Below are 22,365 nucleotides of genomic sequence, written 5' to 3'. Positions count from 1 at the left end.
GGTAAACACATCTCAACTGTCATCATTTTATGAAATAACCGGGATGTGAATCCATTTGGTCATATTAATAATAAAACTCTCTGATGGTGACAGATAAAAAATGCATTATTATTTTAAGTATGAGGATTATACATGTTTTAGTATTTAAAATAAGTCAAACTACAAAACAGGGTTAGATTCTCACTTGAAACTAGACATTACCATAACACTCAAGCAAAAGTTTAGACTCCCCTTGTTTAGTATTATAGTGTTAATTTGCCTTGGTCTTGCAGACGTGTGTCATTACTGTCCTTAAGGTCTTTGTATGGGTCTATGTGGTTGAGCAGGTGCAGTTGAGGTGAAATCCTTGTGTCTTTGTCTTGCTCATTGTAACTCACGTCTAACAGTGCACTTCTCCTGATACTGCAATCCTATTGCAGGTCTGTGGCACCCCTGAATACATTGCCCCAGAAGTGATCCTGAGACAGGGGTACGGGAAGCCCGTGGACTGGTGGGCCATGGGGATCATCCTCTATGAATTTCTGGTTGGATGTGTGCCATTCTTTGGGGACACTCCTGAAGAGCTATTCGGACAAGTCATCAGTGGTAAATATCATCAGGCGTTACTATTAAGCCACTCCTGGGAAACAGCTATTTAATGTCAATCTGATGGGTGTCACAGTTTCACTACTAAAATTTTAACCTTTATCAAACCATCAAGCCAGTATTTTAAAAGAATTCACTCATTGTAGCACATAACTGACTTTCACAGTCTCAAGAGAGCTATGTGTGTTGAAAATTGATCTGACAAAGTTTTGTTAACATGGAATTTGGAAGTATGCTAGCGATGTTATTCAACTTTTATTGTGTGCTTTTTTGTAAAAGAAATTAGTGTGGGATTTCCAAGTGATTTAATTGTCGTCCAGTTTTTCTTTTCCATAATAGAAAAGTTGCACCAGGGAAGAAAAGGTTAATGTGAGTAACATTTACATAAATGGGAAAAAATAGCTAATGGCACAATGAAGAAATTAACAAAAATGTAATAAACCCTAAAACAAATGTCTACCAAATAATAAATAATGAGAATGGGAAGGAAGCAAAATTGAATCCACAGATTGTTAATGATTTCATTGGTAGTTGTTATGGTGTAATGTTATTTCTGTAGCAGCTGTTCATCTTTCATTTAAAATTCAATAACCTTTAGATCTTACCCTGCAAGCTGACCCTGACTATTGTTATGCGGCTTGTGGCAAAGCTAAATGATAATTAAATGGGATCTCCCACTACCTACCTGCCGATGGTGTAAATGTCCCTGAGGCGTAGATATGGAGACCTCTCTTCCAGAAAGTCAGGCGACCGTGACAGCTCCATCAAACACTCCTGGTCTGTTCCGGACTGTGCTCGCACAGGCCAGCAATGCAAATACGGAAAACTTCACCTTGCTTAGGAGGAGCCTCTTAATCACAGCCTTATTTTCTAACATTGACTTCGCATGCCAGACATATTTGTAAACTTTAACAAAGTAGATTTGTGAATTGCCTGCAGTGTATAACTCCTGTACACAATATCGGAGCTGTTTATGGATTTATAACTAGGCTATTTTCTGACATACCAAGGCCTGAGTGGCAAGGGGAATCAACTGTTTAATTAACACAAGCAGCAAATGCTGGCTTTGTTCTCCATGCCTTACGGCTCAGTTGCATATTCATGTTTTATTTTCAAAATCAGATTTAAACGGCAGCCGAGGAAGCTAGCGGCAGCCATCTACAGAAATAACTCATGTTTTTATTGCATTTCCATACGCGCAAGCACACACACCTATCTTCAGGCAAACTCCTTGAGAGCGAGAACACATTCTGATATTTCTGACACATTTTAAATACTCCCGTTACTGTGATCACTTGGGGTAGTTCTCTTTATTCTTCAGTCTTCGCATTTTGAGGTCTCCTTTGTCTCTTAGAAACATTTTTGTAAAGAACTTTTTACTTCTTGGCTCTAAAGAACTGTGTGATCCTGGCCAAATTCTCAGTTAAGGACAGGAGGAGAAAATCTTACTCTGACAAGCTCTCCAGGAGTGGGCCTGCAATGCAGGTGTTTAGAGCTCCTGTCATATGAAGGCCTCTTAATAACCAGAAGGGGCAACTTGTTGGGAGCCAATTCTGGCAAAGAAGTAGGAATCCAAAAGGCAGATGAGTGGCGTCTGCCTGTTGCAGTCTTGTGCAGCCTGTGGGAGCCTGTGCTACTTATGTCGTGTAAAATGATGCTGCTGAAAGTCAACTGTGTATACGAGTCAGTTGGAGATCTTAAAATACAGATTCTGGTCCGACAGAATCTGTTTAGGATCCGTAAACTCTGCATTTCAAACAGACGCCCAGGTAATGTCCACACTGTAGACCTGGACTCCTCCTTGGGAAACTTGTAAAGGATTTTTCTTCTTTCCAGATGAAATCAACTGGCCTGAAAAGGATGAGGCCCCACCCCCCGACGCCCAGGATCTGATTACCGTGCTTCTCCGGCAGAATCCCCTGGAGAGGCTGGGAACAGGTTAGAGCACACGTGTTTTGATTTTACCAGTATGCAAGAAGTAATGTCTTCGTGCAGCAGTCCGAGGCTTTTGTATATGCAACATCTGTTGGTTGATGTGGGACGGGGCTATGGCATAGTATAGCAATGCTATTTGGGAATTTGTTGTCCTTTTCAGCAGTGTAGCTACTTCCAAAGGTTATTGTCTTTATGTCTTTGTTTTACAGAGCACAAATTCTTAATGCGTTTCAATAAACAAACCCTAAAGGCACATGCAAGTTTTCTGTCCTGAAAAACATGCATCTTAAATAATTTGAAACAGAATTAGATATGTAGAGCTTTTTTTGGGTTTTGTTTTTAGTATATGTTTCCAGGAGGACTTGGCCCAGCAGGCTGCTATCTTAGGTTTGGAAATGGGTTATCAGTACTCGAATTAATTACTGGAAATGAGTGCCTGGGGCCAAACCCTGCTGTCCTGTCATGGCTATCAGCACCAAGACACAAGAAAGAGAATTAAAAACCATTGCTTTTCAAGAAAAAAAAAATAGCAGAATTGTTTCTTGCTGATTATTTTTCCTGACTGTTCTGCTAGCAGTTTTAGGTTTCCGTTTCTTCCTTATAATCTGAGTAGCCAGACTTGAGAGATGCCACTACAGAGTCCCAGTTTGCCTGAATATCTACATTTGTCTGAAGGAGGCCAAAATATTAAATACGAATGCATATGATCTAGTCAATATCCATAATTGTCATTAGTGAAAATTGCTGGCTTGGTGTGTTATTGCATTCTACTCTTATTTTCTTAGACATATCAAAAAAGACTGATGAATTCCATTTTTTTCATGAAAAAGATATCATTTGTAATGGTTTCAAATATTTATATTATTCTCTACCTTCTCCAACAGATTCTTGTTAGAAGGATTTTTTTTTTTAACAAAACAAAAACAATGGGGGAAGGGGCTTCATTATCACTCATAGAAAGACATCAAATAGTACATCAGTGACTCACAGTTATAAACAGGAAAGCCCTGGCTTTTGAACTAATAGGTCTACAGCCATGCCGCCCTGAATGTGCCTGATCTTGTATGAACTAATGGAATTTGAAGTTAATGCCAAACATGGAATTATTTTTGATGCAAATGGTAAGGCTTATCCACAGCACTTCAGCGTTTCCCATGACGCTGAACCTTGTAAATAGCTGGGCGCTCACTGTTGCTTTCTTCACCTTCCCCTGAGGGACTTATTCTTGCTTACTTATGGAATGCTGCGTTGCTGGAGTTTGACTGTGCAGCGGTGCCGAACCCCTGGCACATGTGCAAAAGCAAGCTGTGTGCTGTTGAAATCTAAAACATTCTCCATCGCTACTGTGTTAGAGCAGGGGTCAGTAGGCTACAGCAGCCTGTGGGCCAATTTCAGCCCAGTGCCTGTTTTCGTAAATAAAGTTGTTGTGTACACACAAAATTTGTAGACTCTGGACTAAAGAATCTAAGAAAATGTAAAATCAGGGCTTAGCTGGGAAACATTTGTGAGCTGAGCCTCACACTAGATTCCTTGTGCATGTTTCAGTCTTTGACTTCAGGAGCCAGTCAAGGTGCAAGGCACAAACTCAGATCCCCACGTTTAAATCTGGACCCTTTGGGCATGAGCAGGTCATTTTCCTTCCCATTCCTCATTTCCTTGTCTGTGCGAAGGAGCGTTTAGAAACAGCACCCTCAGCTAATCGAGAGGCTACAAAGAGGTCATACAAGGGCAGCTCCCAGAGCGGGGCACGCCCCTGCTGGTGCCACTGTGAATTTTCTGCGGGTCAAGTCTCACGTTTTCCTTTTGGACGAATGAAACACAGCATGCAGCCCAGTATTTGCTGTTCCCTCCCACTTCCCACCCTATTTGCTTTTCCACCTGTCTGAAGGGATGAGCTAATTGGTTATTTCCCACCCTCTGGGGCCTGCAGTCAGATTTACTTTCTGGTTCAAGAGAGATAAGTAGATGTCAGAGAACTCGTGCAAGACTATGTATGGGGCAGAGTTTTACAGAGTGATTTTTGCTCACTTGAGCCACATACGAGAAGCAGTGACATTTTAAGTTTGCCCTGTGATCATACGAAGACCCATGTAGATGTCCCGTTCAGTGGACACAGAGGTCTGATTTAAAAGATATTGGAATGGGCACACCTCTTTCCTTCCTTTCCTTTTCTTTCTTTCTCTCTTTTTCTTTCTCTCTCTTTTTTTTTTTTTTTTTTTTTTTTTTTGGACCAGAAATCAACTGAAGACTTCACACTTGGCAGATAGACACTGTTACACTAAGCTGTACCCCCAGCCTGGGCACACCTTTTCTAAGGTGCCACTCAGCTGAACCCCCAGCATGGGTGCACCTTTTCTAAGGCAAGCCCAAAAGTCCTGAGCCCTTCAGTGTCTTAAGTGTCAGTTTAGAGATTTTCTTTTACCCTTTGAATTCTGCCCATCTCTCCTCTGAGAATGCTTGGATCCTTGAGGTGGTTTCGCTGACCAGGACATGGCCATGATGTCGGACGGCGCATCCATGTTTGTATGAATGACCCAGCTGCCGCAGGTCATTTCTCAGCCTATTCCTACTCACTGCTATTTTCAGTCTTTTCAGAACTTGCCAGCTTGGGGAGCAAATCCCCTAGCAGAAATCCAAAAGAGACATTTGAAAGGCCCTTCCTAAGCCTTGAGCTTTGTGCAGAAGTGATGACCAAACAGGCAGGTCCCCTGTAACAGGTCCCCATAGGGTCTGCAGAATGAGGATCCTGCAGCCCTGTGTGCTGCTTCCAGGGACAGCATTTTGTGTGAAATGCATATTTAGGGGGAAAATAATGCACCATGAAAATGTGCAAATGGACATTTGCCCAAGAGACCAGAGAGGCTGAGAAAAAGAGTGTGAAAAGCATAATGGGTTTTTAAGAAATTTCCATGAAAGGAGAGAAAACTCAAGGGAGAACGGTGGTGCCAAAACATAACTTGTCGTTCTCTTTGAACAATCCTCGCAGGCTCACAGAGCACTGAGCAGCAACTTGGAAGGCTGGCCTTCAGAGGTGTGGACGTGGAGCTGACCTGGGCACCGGTCTCCAGCCCTTGGTCTCAGTTTCCTAGTCTGTGAAATGGGCCTGGATTATCAGGCATGATGAAGTTGTCTAGTACCTCGATCCAGTCCATTATAGCAGCTTAAGAAATAGTTTCCTCTTTCTTCCTGAGGAATTCTTATAAAGCAGTATCATTACGTGAGTGATCTCCCTTTAGCTCCTGATGCCTTTACAGACAGGTTGATCCAGAAATCATTTCCCCCACCTTAGCCCTTTCATGCTTTTTCCCCTGCTTAAGTACAAAGGAAACAGAATTCAAGGATAGCAGACTTTTTCTCAGTGGTCTCAAGGGCCAAAGGATGAGAAATGTGAGCCAGTTCCTCTGTGGACTGTGACTCTCTGGGGGAAGCCATTTGTTATTGACCCCGGAGGAAGAAGTTCTAATCAGCGTAGGTCCCAGAAGGGGACAGGAGGGAGAGAAGGGCAGTGGCTGTAGACTGCAGGGGTTGAGTGAGCCCTCGGCCCTAGAGAAGCTGCGTTCTGGGCCAAGTTGAGCAGCTCAGAACACCAGCGCTGTGTCGCTACTGCCAAGGCCCCTGGGCAGCAGCTGGAGTGCTGGTCCTTTTGGGGCAGGTGCAGCACGGACAGTCTAGGAGTCCAGAGGTCTGTGTCCTGGGCCACACACCAGGCCTAGTTCTGTGGACTCCACTGTCGTCAGCACTGTCAGGGTTGGATAGGGAAATATGTAGGCCTGCTTAGCTTCTGCGACCTGCTTCACAGAGTAAAAGAGCACTAGAAGAAAATGGCCCTGCCAACTGTCGAGGAGGACAATGATTTGGGCCAGGGGAGATCCACGTGCATGGTGCCTGCAGGAGGAGATGTACCACCAGAGTGTGCCCTTCCTTGAACAGGAGCAGGACCATGGCGCAGAGGTTGGGCCTGGGTATTCTTAGGCAGACCTAGGTTAGCCCCTCTCATCCTCGTCCTTGGGGGATCTTCAGCCAGTGTGCTTCATTACTTTTCCTTAGCTTCTTCCATTTCCTAAGAATGAAATTGATAATTCCTACTTAGTGGGGTGATTTTTAATATTTCATTAAAAGAAAGAAGGTACCTAGAGCATCTGTTCTAACCATTGCCTCAGGTTGGCCCAGAAATCAGCTGCTCTTGCTGTGTTCTCAGTGTTTTACAAGAAACCTACAAAACACCTGCAGAGTCTTCGATAAAGGTTCTAGCCCAAGGCTTCTGACAGAACCCATCTCCCCTCTTCTGAGAGATTCCCTGGTTTGCTTCTCTCCCTGCGCTCCTTTGTTTTCAGGATAACAGTTTCCCTGGCTGGGTTTATAAACCAAAAGGGGGAACCGAGCCACCCATCCCACAGCCAAGACCCTCAGCCCATGTCGCACCTAGGGTGCATTTCCTGCTCTGTTCCTTTTGTACCCCACAAAGGACAGGATGAGCGGCCTGGAGAACAACTGCAAAAAAAAAAGTCATTTGCATTACACCTGGAGCTCTCCTGGAAGAGAGGCTGATTAGACCCGAATATTATTCTGTCGAGAAATCTCTCTTCATGGCCTTTCTGGATCAATTCTTTGTTATTTTTCTATCAATAGTGTGTGTGCTCATGGCAGGCGGGAGCCTGGTGCTCCTGCTGTGATTTTATGTGACGCTCACCTTGTTCTTTTCACATGGGGTACAGAGTTAATATTTTTGATGATGCCTCTGCTTCAGTAGTCCCTCTCTAAAGCCCATGAGCTTACCTTAAGGCATCTTGTATAATTGTACTACCATGCTGATTTGGCAAAAAGAAGGCTCAAACCCAGGAATTGTGATTGATTGTTATTGGATGCATTATAAATCTATCAAACAGGTTTGTCAGTTCCTTCCTCAAGACTGTAATTCACAGGACCTGATTTCTACCTATATGAATGAGTAATCCAATAAAAATTGAATGGTAAACATTATATAGTATTTTAGAAAAATTCATCATTATTAAGCTGACCTCTAGAGGAAATGTTGCTGTGAACACGTTTTGCTCCTTTTTAGAATTTTTCTGGGTTTGTAATGAGAGAGTCTGCTTTAGACCAACGTGCGCCATGTCCCCAGGTTCAGCATAATGTGATTTTAAGTGGCCGCATCATTAACCTTTGAAAAATGGAGGAAGTCATGGAAAAATTAACAAAGAAAAACTGTGCCATAGCAACTGCCGCTAGCAAAATCAGATCTCCTGCTGATAAATTAGGGGAAATTTTTTCCAGTTTTGGTTGTAGAATGAAAATGTATGGCTCCCACAATGAGGTCTTCATTTCCGTGCTGATGAGCTTTTCAGTTGTCCTAAAGCCCTGGTGTTTGCTCTGCGTGGAAGGCAGTTCACCACTTTGCTCTCTGTCTCCCTCGGCCCTCACAGGTGGTGCATTTGAAGTCAAACAGCATCGCTTCTTCCGTTCGTTAGACTGGAACAGTTTGCTGAGACAGAAGGCAGAATTTATTCCCCAACTGGAATCCGAGGATGACACAAGTTATTTTGATAGTATGTGCATTATCTGACATAAGACACTGTTTGGCCTTTACTTTGTGAAATATCATCTCAACTTCAGAGGCTTCTTCTAGTTGCCTCCCCTACAAGTTCTTAAACGAAATGTTGCTTTTGTGCAAAAACTTGCAATAAAAAATTACCTAAATTGAAAAGTGGTATTCCGAGTAATTGTGACCATTCTTAAACATTTCTGTGCAGCCCGGTCAGAGAAGTATCACCACATGGAAACTGAGGAGGAAGATGACACAAACGATGAAGACTTTAATGTGGAAATCAGGCAGTTTTCCTCATGCTCACATAGGTTTTCCAAGGTAAGTGGAGAGGGGCACAGATGGGCCTTTTTCTTGCGCTTCAGATTCCTTATGGTTTACGGAAAATCACCCCATCATCTAGATTTGTTGCTGAGGTCTACGGTACATGCGTAGCCATCTCTTCGTGATGGCTGTTCACACGAGAAGCTTGCCCACATGGCGCCCGCTCTAGCTGAGGGCCAGCCTGGCGCAGCCCTCTCCCCATCCTCAAGTGGCACAGTGAAGATGGTGAGACCCTTCTCCTGGGTACCACATGGCGTGCAGGCCAAGGAGAAGGCTCGTTCTGACATAAGCCGAGCTGACTGCGGGACAGCTCACTGTGCAAACAGAAACTCTTGTGGCCAGTAATAGAAATCATAATTTATACGGGAAAAGCAGCAGGAGGCCAAGCTAGAACTTCAGAAATGGTGGAGGATAGTAAAACTGATACATAAGATGTGTTTTACTGACAATGGTAGGATTAAACAACCACCATCACCAAAAAGGAAAATAGATAGTTTTGAGACAAGGTAGGGCCCTAGGAAAAGGCAGAAATAAACCTAGAGGGCACCCTACCTCCCATTTGCCACTTTTTGTTGCTATATATTTTCTGTTGCCATGGTATTTTTGCATGATTATTGTTTAGCTTTTCTATAGCAGTCTGTGATGCTAAAGTGCTCTGTAGCTTTTTGTAAGCAGTTACCTAGACTGTGTTGGAAATTGCCCAGTACTACCTCCTCTGTTTAGAAGAATGATACAGAGGCAGAGATTTCCTTCACAGAGGCTGGGAAGAACTCTGTCCCAAGTTGTGCTAACACTAAGAAGGGGCTACTGTTTCCTTCTTCTGTTTTTCCTGGCTCCTGTTGTTTAACCTGATCTTCCTTCTTAAGCCCAGTAGTCTGCAGAAGCTGGGGTGTGGGGGGAACTCCTGTGGGAGCCCATGCAGCTGAGTGGGGTGAAGGGCTTGCTCCCCACCCTGGGGTCTCAGCACCCTGTTCTTACCTCCTGTCTTTGCTATGAGATGACAGAGATTCAGAAATGGGCTGAGAGTCTGGGTTTGCTTGCGCATGAACCCCTTCCGGAAGCTGCCTGTGTAGTTAATTTGTATGCCAAACAAGTATGCCTGGCTCCTATAACCAAGTATGCGCTGCGGCCCTGCCTTCTCCCTGTGGACTTGCCTGCCTATACTTAATTCTAGAAAGAGATAATTTATTCTCCTCTTTGCACTCAATTTCAATTTTTTCTCCCCCCCCCTCCCGCCCTCAACCAGTGGCCATTACACCTTCTTTCTGTTCATTTCCTTTGCTGATTGACTTCATGATTAAAAAGTAATCTGAGATGTGCATTGATCTCAAGGCCTGGAAACCCCAAAGCATGTATGGATTTTTGTTTGCAGATACAAAGTCCATGAGATACGGTGAGAGAGCTCCCCACTCCCCCTGACACATACACACAAGCACATTATGAAACCATGAACCTTCATCTATGGATACAAGTAAATACCACTGCAAGTATTTTCAGAATATGTAGTCCCTGTTCCAATTGTGGTCACACTCTCGTTTTTGCTCCCAAAACTCAGGCTTTTTTTTTTCTCCTGACAGGCCCTTTCTGAAGGGCTAATTCTGAAGGCCCTTTCTGAAGATACTAATAAGCTCTGATTATTTGCCTTGCAGGTTTTCAGCAGTATAGATCGAATAACTCAGAATTCAGGAGAAGAGAAAGATGACTCTGGAAACAAAGCCAAAAGCACAACTTTGCCATCCACAGAAACATTAAGCTGGAGTTCAGAGTATTCTGAAGTGTACGTGCAATGCTTTTTCAGTACTGTCACAAACAGCAGCTACGAAGGCAGTGGTTCTTAAATTGTAGGGAGCATCAGAACCCCAAGGGCAGGGAGGAGGGCTGTGAAAACACAGGCAGCTGGGAACATCCCCAGGTCGGATCCTGTGGCCCTGAGCCCAGTCCGTACAATGCTCCTTTGGAATAAACCTCCTGGTCACATTGATGCCATCAGTCTGGGAACCATGCTTAAAGAACCATTGCACTGGATGTGCTTTGGTTAGGTTTATCCAGGTCCTATCTTTACCTGGTTTCTTCTAAGATTTGCCACTGACAGAGGTTTCTAATGTGTATTCATGGCTTTGTTTTTCGTTTTCGATCAAGGCAACAGTTATCAACGTCCAACTCTTCAGATACTGAAAACAACAGGCGTAAGCTCAGTTCTGGGCTACTTCCCAAGCTGGCTATCTCAGCAGAAGCAGAACACAGCGAAGCAGTGCCCTGTCCTGGCAATCCCCAGGAGGAACCTGAAAAGGCAGCTCTTCCTCCTGGAGAATGTGCTCAGGAGGAGCCAGAGGTCACCACCCCCGCCAGCACCATCAGCAGCTCCACCCTGTCAGGTAAGGCGCTGGGGCCCATGAGCCACCCTCATCTGCCACGGTGATAGTGGCTCTGAGTCCCTGTGTCCACAGCTGGCCTGGCCAGCCAGCAAGGATGGGTGTTTGTGCTCCTTGCTTCCCCTCTTGGGATGAAGGGACAAGCTCTGGGAACGTGGCTGTCTCAGACTCCTTCCTCTGTGCTCCGCCACACAGCCACCCCTGCTGACCTTGGAGCAGCCCTCTTATCCTCAGTGGCTTTGGTGGCACCCAGAGGCTGCCAAGGGAGCTTCTGTTGATGCGGCGCTCATCTTGGGCAGTTGCCTGTGACTCAGTTCAGAACAAGGGGCAATATCAGTCAGCTCATCAAAATCTTCCTTACAAATGTCTCAACTCACCTATAAGGCACAGTAGAAAGGCAGCTTCCCCGGTAGCACTATGCCAGGTGGTGATTGACTTGAAAGGGGTTATGGAGCCATTGCTGTGCAAACAGCTCTGCACGCGAGACTCACACTGTGCAGCGAGAGCCTGTGCCTGGAGGCTCATAGACAGGTTTCTCCATGCACCGAGGGTAGGGGAGCGGAAGCGAGTCCGAAACACCAGCAGGTTTGGGCTGGCATCTCATGAGCATATGGAGTAACTTCTACAGACCAATCCCAGGCTGTGGGTCACTGGAGTAGGGGACACTGAGGCATCTCCCTGTCTAGGCCTTGGGCCTTTCTGGCAGCACTTTCATCGTGTTAACTTCATGTGAAGGAACCTGCCTAATGATAGGAATAGTATCTTCCCAGGTGTCTAAAGTGCTTCCTGCTTCATCCTTACCTTGCTGGCCCTAAAGGAGGCAGCCAGGTATGGAACATGCCTATCACCCCAGCATTCAGGAGAATCACCAGCCTGAGCTGTATAGCGAGCTCAAGGCCAGCCTAAACTATGTAGCAAGACCCTGTCTCAAAATGAACAAGAACCACAGGTATCTACTTTAGACAGTCTGACTTGCACTTCTCCAGAATAAGCCTATGAGTTGCTTTAAAATATTTGGTCTATAAAAATATTCTGCACGGCATACCTTCTATGGGGCAGTGTACATTTCTACTATTTTAAATAATGAAACGTATATATATAGCATGTTGTAACTAATAAGTTCAATTTGATTATGCTATATTGATAACCATAATGATTCCCAAGATTTTTCACTAATATTTTATTTTAATTTTTTTCACTAATATTTTAAACTAACTGAATATTGCGGTTTTTAAAAAAGTGTCATGAAAAAATTAAATTTTACCAGCTGGATTTTAGCTTCACTAAAATGTTTAGTGCAGCATCAGATATAGTTTATTATGGTAGAAATTAATGCTGCCTTTTCCTTTCTCTTTTATTGCCTCTGTTCTGTTTCCACACTGGACGAGGAGCGTCATTTGCTGTAACTACGCAGCAAGAGAACAGCGATGTAGTGTGGTGTAGCGGTAGTACAGAGCTATGTTTAAGTCTAAGGTTCCTGCCCAGTGTTAGCTCATCTGGGTACTCGAGTCAGTGTACATCTTGGTGTTTTATATTCCGGGTTACAGAGATCTCTGCCTAGTTTGTCATTATCACACCCTGAGTACAACACACTCACTTCCGCTGAAATCATACTATCTTCAGCCTAGTTAGTATCAGAAAGGAGGTGAAATGCCTAAATACCTGATTATTTTCAAAATTAAAAACAAAATCTTCCTGGGTCTTGTCATGCGTTTTGATTAATAGATTCAAACCACTTTTCTCTTCCCCCCACCTCCACCTGTACACACACTAAAGATTATCAAAGATCTTGGGGGCTGTACAGAATAGAGATGAGCTGATTTGCTTGTAGCCCAGGGTAATTAGGGGACCTGAAAAGCGTGACTGTAGTAAAATTAAATTTGTTGATTTTTATATTGCTCCACCATCAAAAAGAAGGAACCCTTGACATTTAGAAAACATTAAGGTGACATTATCCATCATTGGCAGAAAGTGACACACATTGCTGTGCAGTGCTGGCAGTGAGTCGGCAGAGGCACGGAGGGGTGCGAGAAGACCGCGGAGCCGCACTGGCACTCGGAACAGTACAGCCTTACACCTGGCTCTCTTCTTAATGACGTTGTATTGACTCCCTAAACATTCTTGAAATAGTAGAGGTGGTGTTCAGCTACACCCCGTAATTACTCACTGTGAAGAAATTCAGCTTTTTGTTTGTACTTGTCAGTGAGCCTAAATCCCGCTAGAAAGAGCAAGGAAGTATGTAACTCACCCAAAGAGAGGTTTTGTGAGATGGCATTTTGGACTGGCGAAGCAGTTCTGATCAAGGCTTCGAGCAGCTGACTTTTTAAAGAACTGGGAGGGGTTACTTTGCTAAATGAGAATGTGCTCAGCATAAAGGGGTAGAAAGATAATTTTTTTCGTTTTATAATTTATGTATGTATGTATTTAGTACAGGGTTTCCAGGGTCTCTCTCACTACGTAGATCGGACTCCGAGTCCTGTTTTTAGATTCCCAAACACTGGAGTTATAGGCATGCACCATCACGCCCAGTCTCAATCCTGTCTCAGCAAGCCCTGGGTGTGAGGCTAGCAGGCAGGAAGGGGATCAGGCCCTGGCTCCTAGCAATCCTCCTGTTGCTGGGATTACAGGCCTACACCACCACACCCGGTTTTCCAGGGTTATAGGGCGGGCATGGCATGCAATACCAGGGATCAAACTCAGGTCCTTGCACTTGCCAGGCTGGCGCTTACATCATCAGTCCATCTCCCCAGCCCTAAAAAAATTATCTGTCTTAAGATTGTCCCTAGCCAATGGCCAGATGCACGTCACAGTACTTGGAAGCCCATAACCTTTTCTTGGGTAAATAGCCCAGCTGGTGGCCTTGGTGTCCGCTGTCTCACATGCAGCCTCCCAAGTCCAGAGGTCACTTGGCTTTAACCAGAGCTGTGAGGTCCATGCCTCCGCCTTATGCCAGAGCCAGATGAGAGCTGCCTAGCGCAGTGGTGTGTGCCAGTGAACCAAAATGTTAGTTCTGTCAAGTTAGGCCAGCTCTACCTGGGCAAAGAATGTGGTCAGCACTTTCAAACATGCTGGCTGGCCTTCAGGATCCTTCATAATATGTTACATACTGTGTGCACGCTGTGGGTCTTAGGATAACAGTGTTCATGATTTGTAAGCATAGGAGGTGTAGTAGATAGAATTTAGAAATTATTGCTGTCTCATAAATATATAACCTGTGAGATGAGAATGGCTTTTGGTAGACAAAGATGTGTCATTAGTGAGGTTTGTTTTTTTTTTTTTTAAAGCAAAAGGAAATAGAAAACAGATAATGGGAATACAAAGAAGCCCAAATGGGCAGCCACTGTGCTTATCTCTCAGGAGCCAAGCATGGCACTCTGCTCAACAGCTTGCTCTGCCCCAGCCTCTGTCATCTCCACTGCTGAGCCTTCCTGTGTGTTTAGTTTCTTGAGGGAAGTCCAAATGTCTTTACTTAAAAACAACTGCAGTTTGGGGCCAGGGATATATATCAGCAGTACAGCGCTTGCTTGGCAAACACAAGGTCCTGAGTTGAATTCCCAGCACAAAAACAAAAACAAAACCAAAACAAAACAAAAAAAAAAAAGCACAGTTTGTATTAAGGGTTAATAAAACATGAAGAAAGCATTGTTTAGCAGGGATGGAAGATGACATGCAGGAAGATCAGCTTTTGATGTACTCTCTAGACATAAGGCCAAGATGATGAAATGAGCTAAGAGATACTCTATGTCTTGTCCTTTGAACTTCGTAGCGCTTAGAGCAAAGGAGGTAGCCACAGTGGCAGAAGTCAGGGGAGATGCTCTTAGCTTGGAGCACGTGTGTAAGGTACACACCTGACAATGTGGTAGGAGATGACACAGCCATTAGCCTGCCAAGTGATGAAGTGTCTTAAGTTATTGGCAGCACTGATGATCGCTGTGGAGCAGTGAGGGCGAACCTTTCGGAGCTTGCAGAGATAACAGGCTGGCCAGCTGCAGCCTCGGGCCACAGGATCACCACCACTGCCTTAGTCACAGGATGCAGGGTGTGGTCATGGTGTTCCCGAGGCAGGACAGGCTTCGTGGCAAGATGGCAAGGCCTTCCATGATGGGGGGGTGGCAGAGAGGAGGGTTGTCTTCCTGGGTTCTCAAGGGCAGATTATAGAAACTATTCCTCCAGTTCAAAGGACGGGTTGGCTGAAAAGTTAGCCAACTGTGCGCAAGGAGAGTGCAGCCTGAATAGATGCGTCTCCCATCTCTTCCTCCTCTGCATGCCTTTTCCAAGCCGGCTGTGTGCTTTCCATGTTGACCTAATACCCTGTGGATTTAAGAGTCACATGGGAGGCATCTCCCAGCACTTGACCTTCTCTCCTCCTGTACCCCTCTGCTCTCCTAGACCTTCCTGAACATGTTTATCCCTTCTTCTTTGTACAGTGGGCAGTTTTTCAGAGCACTTGGATCAGATAAATGGACGAAGCGAGTGTGCGGACAGTGCAGATAATTCCTCCAAGCCATCCAGTGAACCTGCTTCTCACATGGCTCGGCAGCGATTAGAAAGCACAGAAAAAAAGAAAATCTCGGGGAAAGTCACAAAGTCCCTTTCTGCCAGTGCTCTGTCCCTCATGATCCCAGGAGGTAGAGAGATGTCTGCTCGCATGCCCTTGTGTGACTTGTGCATGTTGTCCCTGTGGCCCGCCCCCATGTGGGATGGTGACTGAGACGCAGGTTGACTTGAAGTGGCCAGGTGTCACTGGACCCTGTCCAGAGCGTCTGCCCGTGGGAACCAGGGCCTGCAGACAGCGCGTGTGGTCTAGTCCGTCTCGCATTCTGCATCAAGGAAAGAGCCGCTTCCTGTCCACAAACGCTCATTTCTTTTGTTGTCTTGTCTTTTCTTCCCTCTAATAATACATTTCCTTCACCAGAATGATTTTTCTTCTCTAGACTCTATTATTTATGTACTTTACAGAGCTGTTTATAGCATATGTGTCAGAAAAGTATATAGTTTTTCTTATCTGATTAGTAAGGAAGTAGACACAGAGATCGTAAGCTTTTCATTTCTGGAGATTGAGAAAAATCACAGACAGCTTTTAAATGATGTTTTGCCAACGCAGTCAGTTGAAGTGTGCTTCGTACAACTGACAGTCATGGCATTCTCTGCCCTGTTTGGAAGATCGGGCTCATGCTTTTGTTGGGTTGCTATATTTTTCCACAACCTGGCCTCGCCTCTGCAGTCACACTGGCAGAGATGAAATCTACACCCAGGGGTTGAGGCATCATTCGAATTACAGCAAGAGGGGATGCAGCAGCTGAGTTACGTTGCAAATGGTTTGTATTTAAAAGAATACAGGCCATGTATAAAAGACATTGTTTACATTTCTAAATTTCTTGTGTAGAAAGAAATTTGGTACAAACAGCTCATTTGGGTGTAGTGCGCACTCTAGCCGCCCTCCTAGGGGCACTATAGAGCGGACGCCCACTATAGAGCACGACCCCTCAGCACCAGAACCGAAGGCCCCAGCACAGCTGCACAACAGGGGTGGCAAGTGTGCATAGTCCAGGACCCTTTGGAAAGCAGGAGAGATGGCTCACACTGCGGGGAAGTAGGGACACTATACACTGCAGGGAGACAGAGAAAGCCGTCCTGAGCCAAAGGACTGGGCTCCTGGCTTCTGCAGTTCGATCTGTGCTTGCTCTGTCCTCCTCCCTGGCATGCTGTGATGTTCCCTGGCCTCCAGCTTGCCCCTCCACCAGGCCTTTTGATGCGAGAGCAGTAAGGAGCCCCACGAGGTCAGAGAGGGCCACACGAGGATAGTGGCATGCTTAGAACTTGGGGAGTATGGCCACAGTGGGGCTCACCATGCCCCAGGGGTCTTCCATAACACCAAGCACCCTGTGGCCCACTAAGCTTACAGTTAAAACTCACTGTGCTCTGTAGATTATTCTGCCTTTCCTCTCACACACACGTAGACACAGACAATGCCACAGGACCCGTAGATGGAGCAGTCACACAGACTACAAACTAAAGGCATGTCTATGTCTCCTACTTGGGCTGCCATAATAATATATCTTAGGACTGCGTAACATATAAGCAGTAGGATCTATCATTCACAGCTCGGGGGGCTGGTCCCAAAATAAAACACCAGCAGAGCTGGTGTTGAGTGAGGGCTGGGGGGAGAGGGGTAAGCAGGCTCCCTTGGGCCTCATTCATGGGGCACTCACCCCATATATGAGACACCAACCAGCTCCCAAGGGTCCCACCTCTCAGTATCATCCTCTTGGGGCTGTTTTCAGCATAGGATACTTAGGGAGACACAAACATTGAGAACACTGCAGTTCGCTCATAACACAGTAGAACTAATCACTTGAAACATGAGCTGAGTTGCTCTTAAATCTTTTCAATCTGACCTGCTTTGCCCCAGAAACATTAGATCTGCAAGTAATAGAGAAAGACCATCAGTTATAGCCATGGTAAAGAGTCCTTCTCCCATGGTGAGGTTGCCACGTTCATGTTGTCTGCGTTAAAGCTTGTCAATACGAGTTCCACACCATTCCAAAGAGCATCCAGGCAGCACCATTGCTTCCTTGGTTATGTGCTTGGAAAAACTGCGTTGAATTGATTTAGTGTAAGGTTTGGAATCCAGAATCTTTCACAGTAGTACAAACCATCTTCTACACGAACATGCACTCATATAGTAAGTTCTTTATTTAAATAAAAGTATCAGAGCCAAAAAGTTGTCTTTTAGCTAGACAATCCTTTTGTCTAGTTAATCTATCAATTAGTGTAGTGTATTTAATAGTATTGACAACTAGTTGCAATAGAAATACTTCTGACATTTGCTTGACAGACTTCATTTTTTAAATCTATACCTTGTTTACATAATTTTTACATTATTTATTTATTTTGCATTGGAAAAAAAATGGGTTTGATCTGTGGCTGTGCTCCCAAATCCTGGCTGGGCTCCTGTGGTGAGGGCTGGCTGCATGGACATTGGTGGGACCAGGATCAACTTTGACAGCTGGCTTCTCTGTTACAGATATGTTTGCTGTTTCTCCCCTGGGAAGCCCAATGTCTCCCCACTCCCTGTCCTCGGACCCCTCTTCTTCAAGGGATTCGTCTCCCAGCCGAGATTCCTCCGCAGCCTCTGCTAGCCCCCACCAGCCCATCGTGATCCACAGTTCAGGGAAGAACTATGGCTTCACCATCCGGGCCATCCGGGTGTACGTGGGAGACAGTGACATCTATACGGTGCACCACATCGTGTGGGTAAGAACAGCCACCTTGCACTCAGTAGCCCTCCTTTTCTACCAGATTGGAGGAGCTGGCTGAAGCCTAGTTCAGCGCAGCCTTCTTCTCTGTTAAGCTGGCATTTGGGACCACTCTCGTTTTCCTTTGGGCGCTCCCTCCCTCCATCTACATAGTGAAATTGGATTTGGCAAAAGCTGATCATTCTCCTTCTGCCTAGTTTCTCTATTTGATTGTCTACTCTTGCATACCAAGATGGTAGACGGATAGCCAAAGACTAACCTATTTCCATGCTTCATTCCATCCCATTTTTCCCAGCTTTGTTTTAAAAATTATACTCTTGGCCAGGGAGATAGCTCCATGGCATAAGCACATGCCTGGCAAGTGCAAGGTCTTGAATTCGATTCTCTACCAAAACCTAACTAAATAATTAGTTATACTCTCATTTCAAGTGGAACATCTTAAAGAAACACAGGAATTACTCTGTTTAGTAGAAGATTAGGAGTAGGAATGATGAAATATTTTTTTCATGAGGCACCCAGGGTCATTTCCACATTGGCTCAGAAGGTCCTACCAGGAGAAACTGTATGAGTTAAGAGTTATCACTTGTTTAAAATATCTGTACTCCCCCTTGGACTTTAGAATGTAGAAGAAGGGAGTCCAGCGTACCAGGCAGGACTGAAGGCTGGGGATCTGATCACGCACGTCAATGGAGAGCCAGTGCATGGGCTGGTGCACACGGAAGTCATCGAGCTCCTGCTCAAGGTACTTTCTGTTTTATGTCATAGTCACCAAGAGGAGGTGGGTAGCTCAAAGGAACTTGAGCCAGGAGATCGTTTCTCTGTAGCCTGCCTGTGTCATCAGTCTCATTACCAAGAAGGTATCCAGTAACCTAACGTTGAGTGCCAAAACAAAACTGCTGTGAATTCTCTGGTTTTATATTGCAAAAGAATGTCCACTTATCTGCACACCCATTTCCTAAGTGTGCTTTTCGTTCTGAATCGTACATAGTAATACCTCTTGTTTATCCACCTCACATGGTAGTATCAGTTTAGATATTACCTGTCCTAACGGTAATTTTCTTCAGTGCAGGTCTGTTCTCTATAATAGCAGACAACATTGTATTTTGAGGTCAAAACTAAAGGTTTGAGAGTTGGCATTCTTTTGAAATATAGGATTGTAAATACACACATGCTGTCAATGATAAAAAGTGGTAGTGGATAAGAAAGTTCTGGCAATTAACCTTCCCTCTCTTCTCATACAAATCAATGCAGAGTGGTAAATGGAGTGGAGGTGCCGAGTGAGGCTGCCGGAAGCACGGAGCATGCGTGAAGACAGTGTGCACACACGCACACACACTAATCTTTCAGGCAGGTCTAGGGATCTGTTTTCTCTGATACCCAGTGACTGTAGAGTAGGCCTATTTAGATGAATTCTAGTGAGTTTAAATTTTCTAAGGAAAAGGTGGCTGGTTTTGATGAGAAATGTAATCCCTATTTGTAGGATTACTTTATAAATCCTCAGACTTACAAATGACCTCTTGATTTTTGAACACTGCATTAAGACTTTGTCAAGCATGACCACCCAGAGAGATGTGAGCTTCACCCCACATCCTTTTTCAGGATACAGAGCATAGATACACAAAGCATAAATTGATATGCATGCTTCCATTAATGTCATTCAGACAGACTTCAATGTCATTGTAGACATTGGTAACAAAAGAATTAAGGGATGGTGTCTCAGCTATTTTTCTCATTGCTGGGTCGAAATATGGAATACCCACAAGTAAAGGGAGGAAAGGTTTATTTAGCTCACAGTGTATAGAGGCTTCAGTCCTTACTTGGCTAGCTCCAAGGCAGGATAGCACATGGCAGAGAACAGCAATTCACAGCAGAAGGCAGCAAAAGCAACAGGAGGGGAGAAGCAGCAGCACCTTTCTGCCCCTTTTATCTTACCTAGGCTTCTGGGATTAGGGCGGGGCCAGTCCAGCCAGTGTAGGGGTTCAGGCATCACCCACCATGAATGTAGCACTGAACCATGAATCAGTCACCAACTCGAGATTCGGCCACCTCCAAAAAGCCTGTCCACCTGTGACTGCGATTCTTGGGGGGCCATGCAGACATACACCTTAACATTCATGAGAAAAGAAGTCATTAGCTGGGCGCCAGCAGAGGGGAGACTGTCCTCCTCTTGGAGAGAACATTCTGTGAGTGAAGTGAGGTGCCAAAACCATCCCAGGCCAAATGTAATCAAATGTCTCTGCCTTCCATGTCCTTCTCCCAGCTCACACTTCCTCAGAAGATTTAGAGTCAGGCTTAGGTCCCCTGTGGGTGGTAGTGTGTATATTCTGTTGTCTAGTATAAGGCAGTAGATGGGAAGTAGTTACTGTCGATTAACTCAGACCATTAATAAGACTTTGGTCTTGGGCTCAAGCCCATGGGGACTTGTGGCTCAGTAAATCTGTACAATTAAAATGAATCATGGTATTCCCCTTTGATTGCTGTCTGAAAGTTACCGTGGAGGACAAGGCCACGTGACTATCTTTACTGGGTCCTCCCCTCAGTTTGCTAGCAAAAGCCTGAAAGTGAACCTATGCCTCTGCTATGGGCTGTAACACTGGCTCAGCAAGCCACCCTGGCTCACCTAAGGGCCCCAGGGAAGTTGGTTGTTCCTTTGGCTCTAAGCCTTTCTGATTGATAGGGACAACCCAGGCGGCAGACAAAGAAGTTTGCTGTTTCCACAATGCCCTGAGGCCTAATCTCCCAACGTTCCTTGACCCTTGACTTCAGAGAATGGGTCTATGTTGTGTAGGTGGGTTCCTCTTCTCATCCTACTGGAGCTTTTCTGAAGCTTGCCATTACTGGCTTTAAGAAGGTTAAGAGTTGTTAAATGGTAACAGATGTCTTGCCTTCTACGTTCTTCATGATCATACTGGGCTATGGGCAAAGTAGCTCTTGTTACAGCGTATCTTTATATCACACATCTGGTGAAATCAAAAGAAAGCACAAATGGAATTACATGTGTTTATACCTACGGAGAGAGGCGTGTATACATTTATTTTGCTGAAACATAATGGATCGCTTACATGTTTCGTCTTATAGCTCAGTGACTCCCTAGTTTAAAAGCCCTCTGCCAGCTCCTCTGCAGTGGGAATGTATATTTACCCTTACAGTTTCTGGCCAGGTCTCTTAACAGAATCAGAATCAAGATGGCCCTGCGTGTGACCACCTTCCACGACCAGAAGTCTTCATCCTGGACCCAGTGGCTCACTGTGTGGCACTGGCAGTGCTTAAGCATAATGGAGTGGAGCTCATTGTCACCTCTGAGGCCATAGTGTGCTCTGTCACCCGTCCAAGCAGGGGCTCCTGCCTCTGGTTCATGAAGGAAGCACTGGAGAGGAGAAACTAGTGTAATGAAACAAAGAGGGTACAAGGGATTCAATTATCTTCCCAGTGAACTGTGTAATCATGTAGCTCTCTTCCAAATTTAACTGGTGATTCTGTAGCCAAGAGAAGCAGACGCCTGCCTAGTACCGTCAACGGCTGGTAGGTGTCATCACTGGCTGAACATGGGGCTGGGGGCTCTGTTTCACTGTTCTTGAGAGCTGTTCCCACAGTGCTTTTTACCAGTGTCTCCTGGCATCTTAGGACACAGTGGCAGAATCATCCCGCTGGCTATGTGTGTCTGAAATGCACGTACAGTGTCCATCTTCTAGACGATGAACACAGTAGTCGGTCTCGTAACTTCACATTTGGCCCCATTTTCCCTCCAGTTTCATGGAGGACTTGCTGTGGACACTCTAGCTTCCATGTCTAGGCAAACCTGCCCAGAGTCACTTAGCTTCTCAACCCCTGCAATTGGTGACTAATGTAGCTTCTACTTCTAGTCCACAGTGGCAATGCGGTCCTGCTGCGAGCAGGTAACCACTTTGCAAATTGACTGAAATCATCCTTCCCTTCCTGCAGTAGCCCCCCGGCCCAGGCCTATCCCTTGATCATGGGATGACCTGCCAGGTTCAGCTTCTGCAATCCAAGAAACTTTTAACTCAGTGAGGTTGCTTCCTTAGTGTGGCATTATTTTAAAGCCCCAGTTCATAAGCAAGACCCTGAAAACAGCTCCAACTCTTGCTTCAGAAATTTCCTTTCCATGGACCCTGCAGAGCTTCTAGAATCTGACGTGGAGACTGCCATGAAGCATCTTTCCCATCCTCACAGACTTGTTCAGTCCCCAATATATGCAGAGGTTTCTATGGAGTGCTGCAGGGGTCACACTAAAATAACAGCTGAGAATGATAGATAATGGAGTGAGGACACTTGGCACCCGCCAAGCTCTGTGTTTTACACAAATAAACTCATACAGTCCTCACAGTCA

General features: G+C 45.2%; 1 protein-coding gene across 6 annotated transcripts in view; it reads left to right on the top strand.

Moving 5' to 3' along the window:
• Mast4 (microtubule associated serine/threonine kinase family member 4) overlaps positions 1–22,365 on the top strand; it is a 587,536-nt gene that overhangs the window by 552,806 nt on the left and 12,365 nt on the right. For 4 of the 6 annotated variants that reach the window (XM_004623035.2, XM_023705162.1, XM_023705222.1 and 1 more), the window contains 9 exons: positions 420–585; positions 2,422–2,523; positions 7,944–8,066; positions 8,271–8,383; positions 10,036–10,163; positions 10,526–10,761; positions 15,186–15,386; positions 17,786–18,015; positions 18,637–18,759. In XM_004623035.2, coding sequence (XP_004623092.1) covers positions 420–585; positions 2,422–2,523; positions 7,944–8,066; positions 8,271–8,383; positions 10,036–10,163; positions 10,526–10,761; positions 15,186–15,386; positions 17,786–18,015; positions 18,637–18,759 — 1,422 coding nt within the window. The remainder of the gene's footprint in view (positions 1–419; positions 586–2,421; positions 2,524–7,943; positions 8,067–8,270; positions 8,384–10,035; positions 10,164–10,525; positions 10,762–15,185; positions 15,387–17,785; positions 18,016–18,636; positions 18,760–22,365) is intronic. The other 2 variants (XM_023705080.1, XM_023705272.1) reach the window with 1 other exon arrangement.

This window comes from Octodon degus, unplaced genomic scaffold, assembly GCF_000260255.1.
Source record: "Octodon degus isolate 3935 unplaced genomic scaffold, OctDeg1.0 scaffold00001, whole genome shotgun sequence".
NCBI lineage: Eukaryota > Metazoa > Chordata > Mammalia > Rodentia > Octodontidae > Octodon > Octodon degus.
The sequence above is the reverse complement of the archived record's forward strand: the minus strand, read 5'-3'. Positions and strand labels throughout refer to the sequence as shown.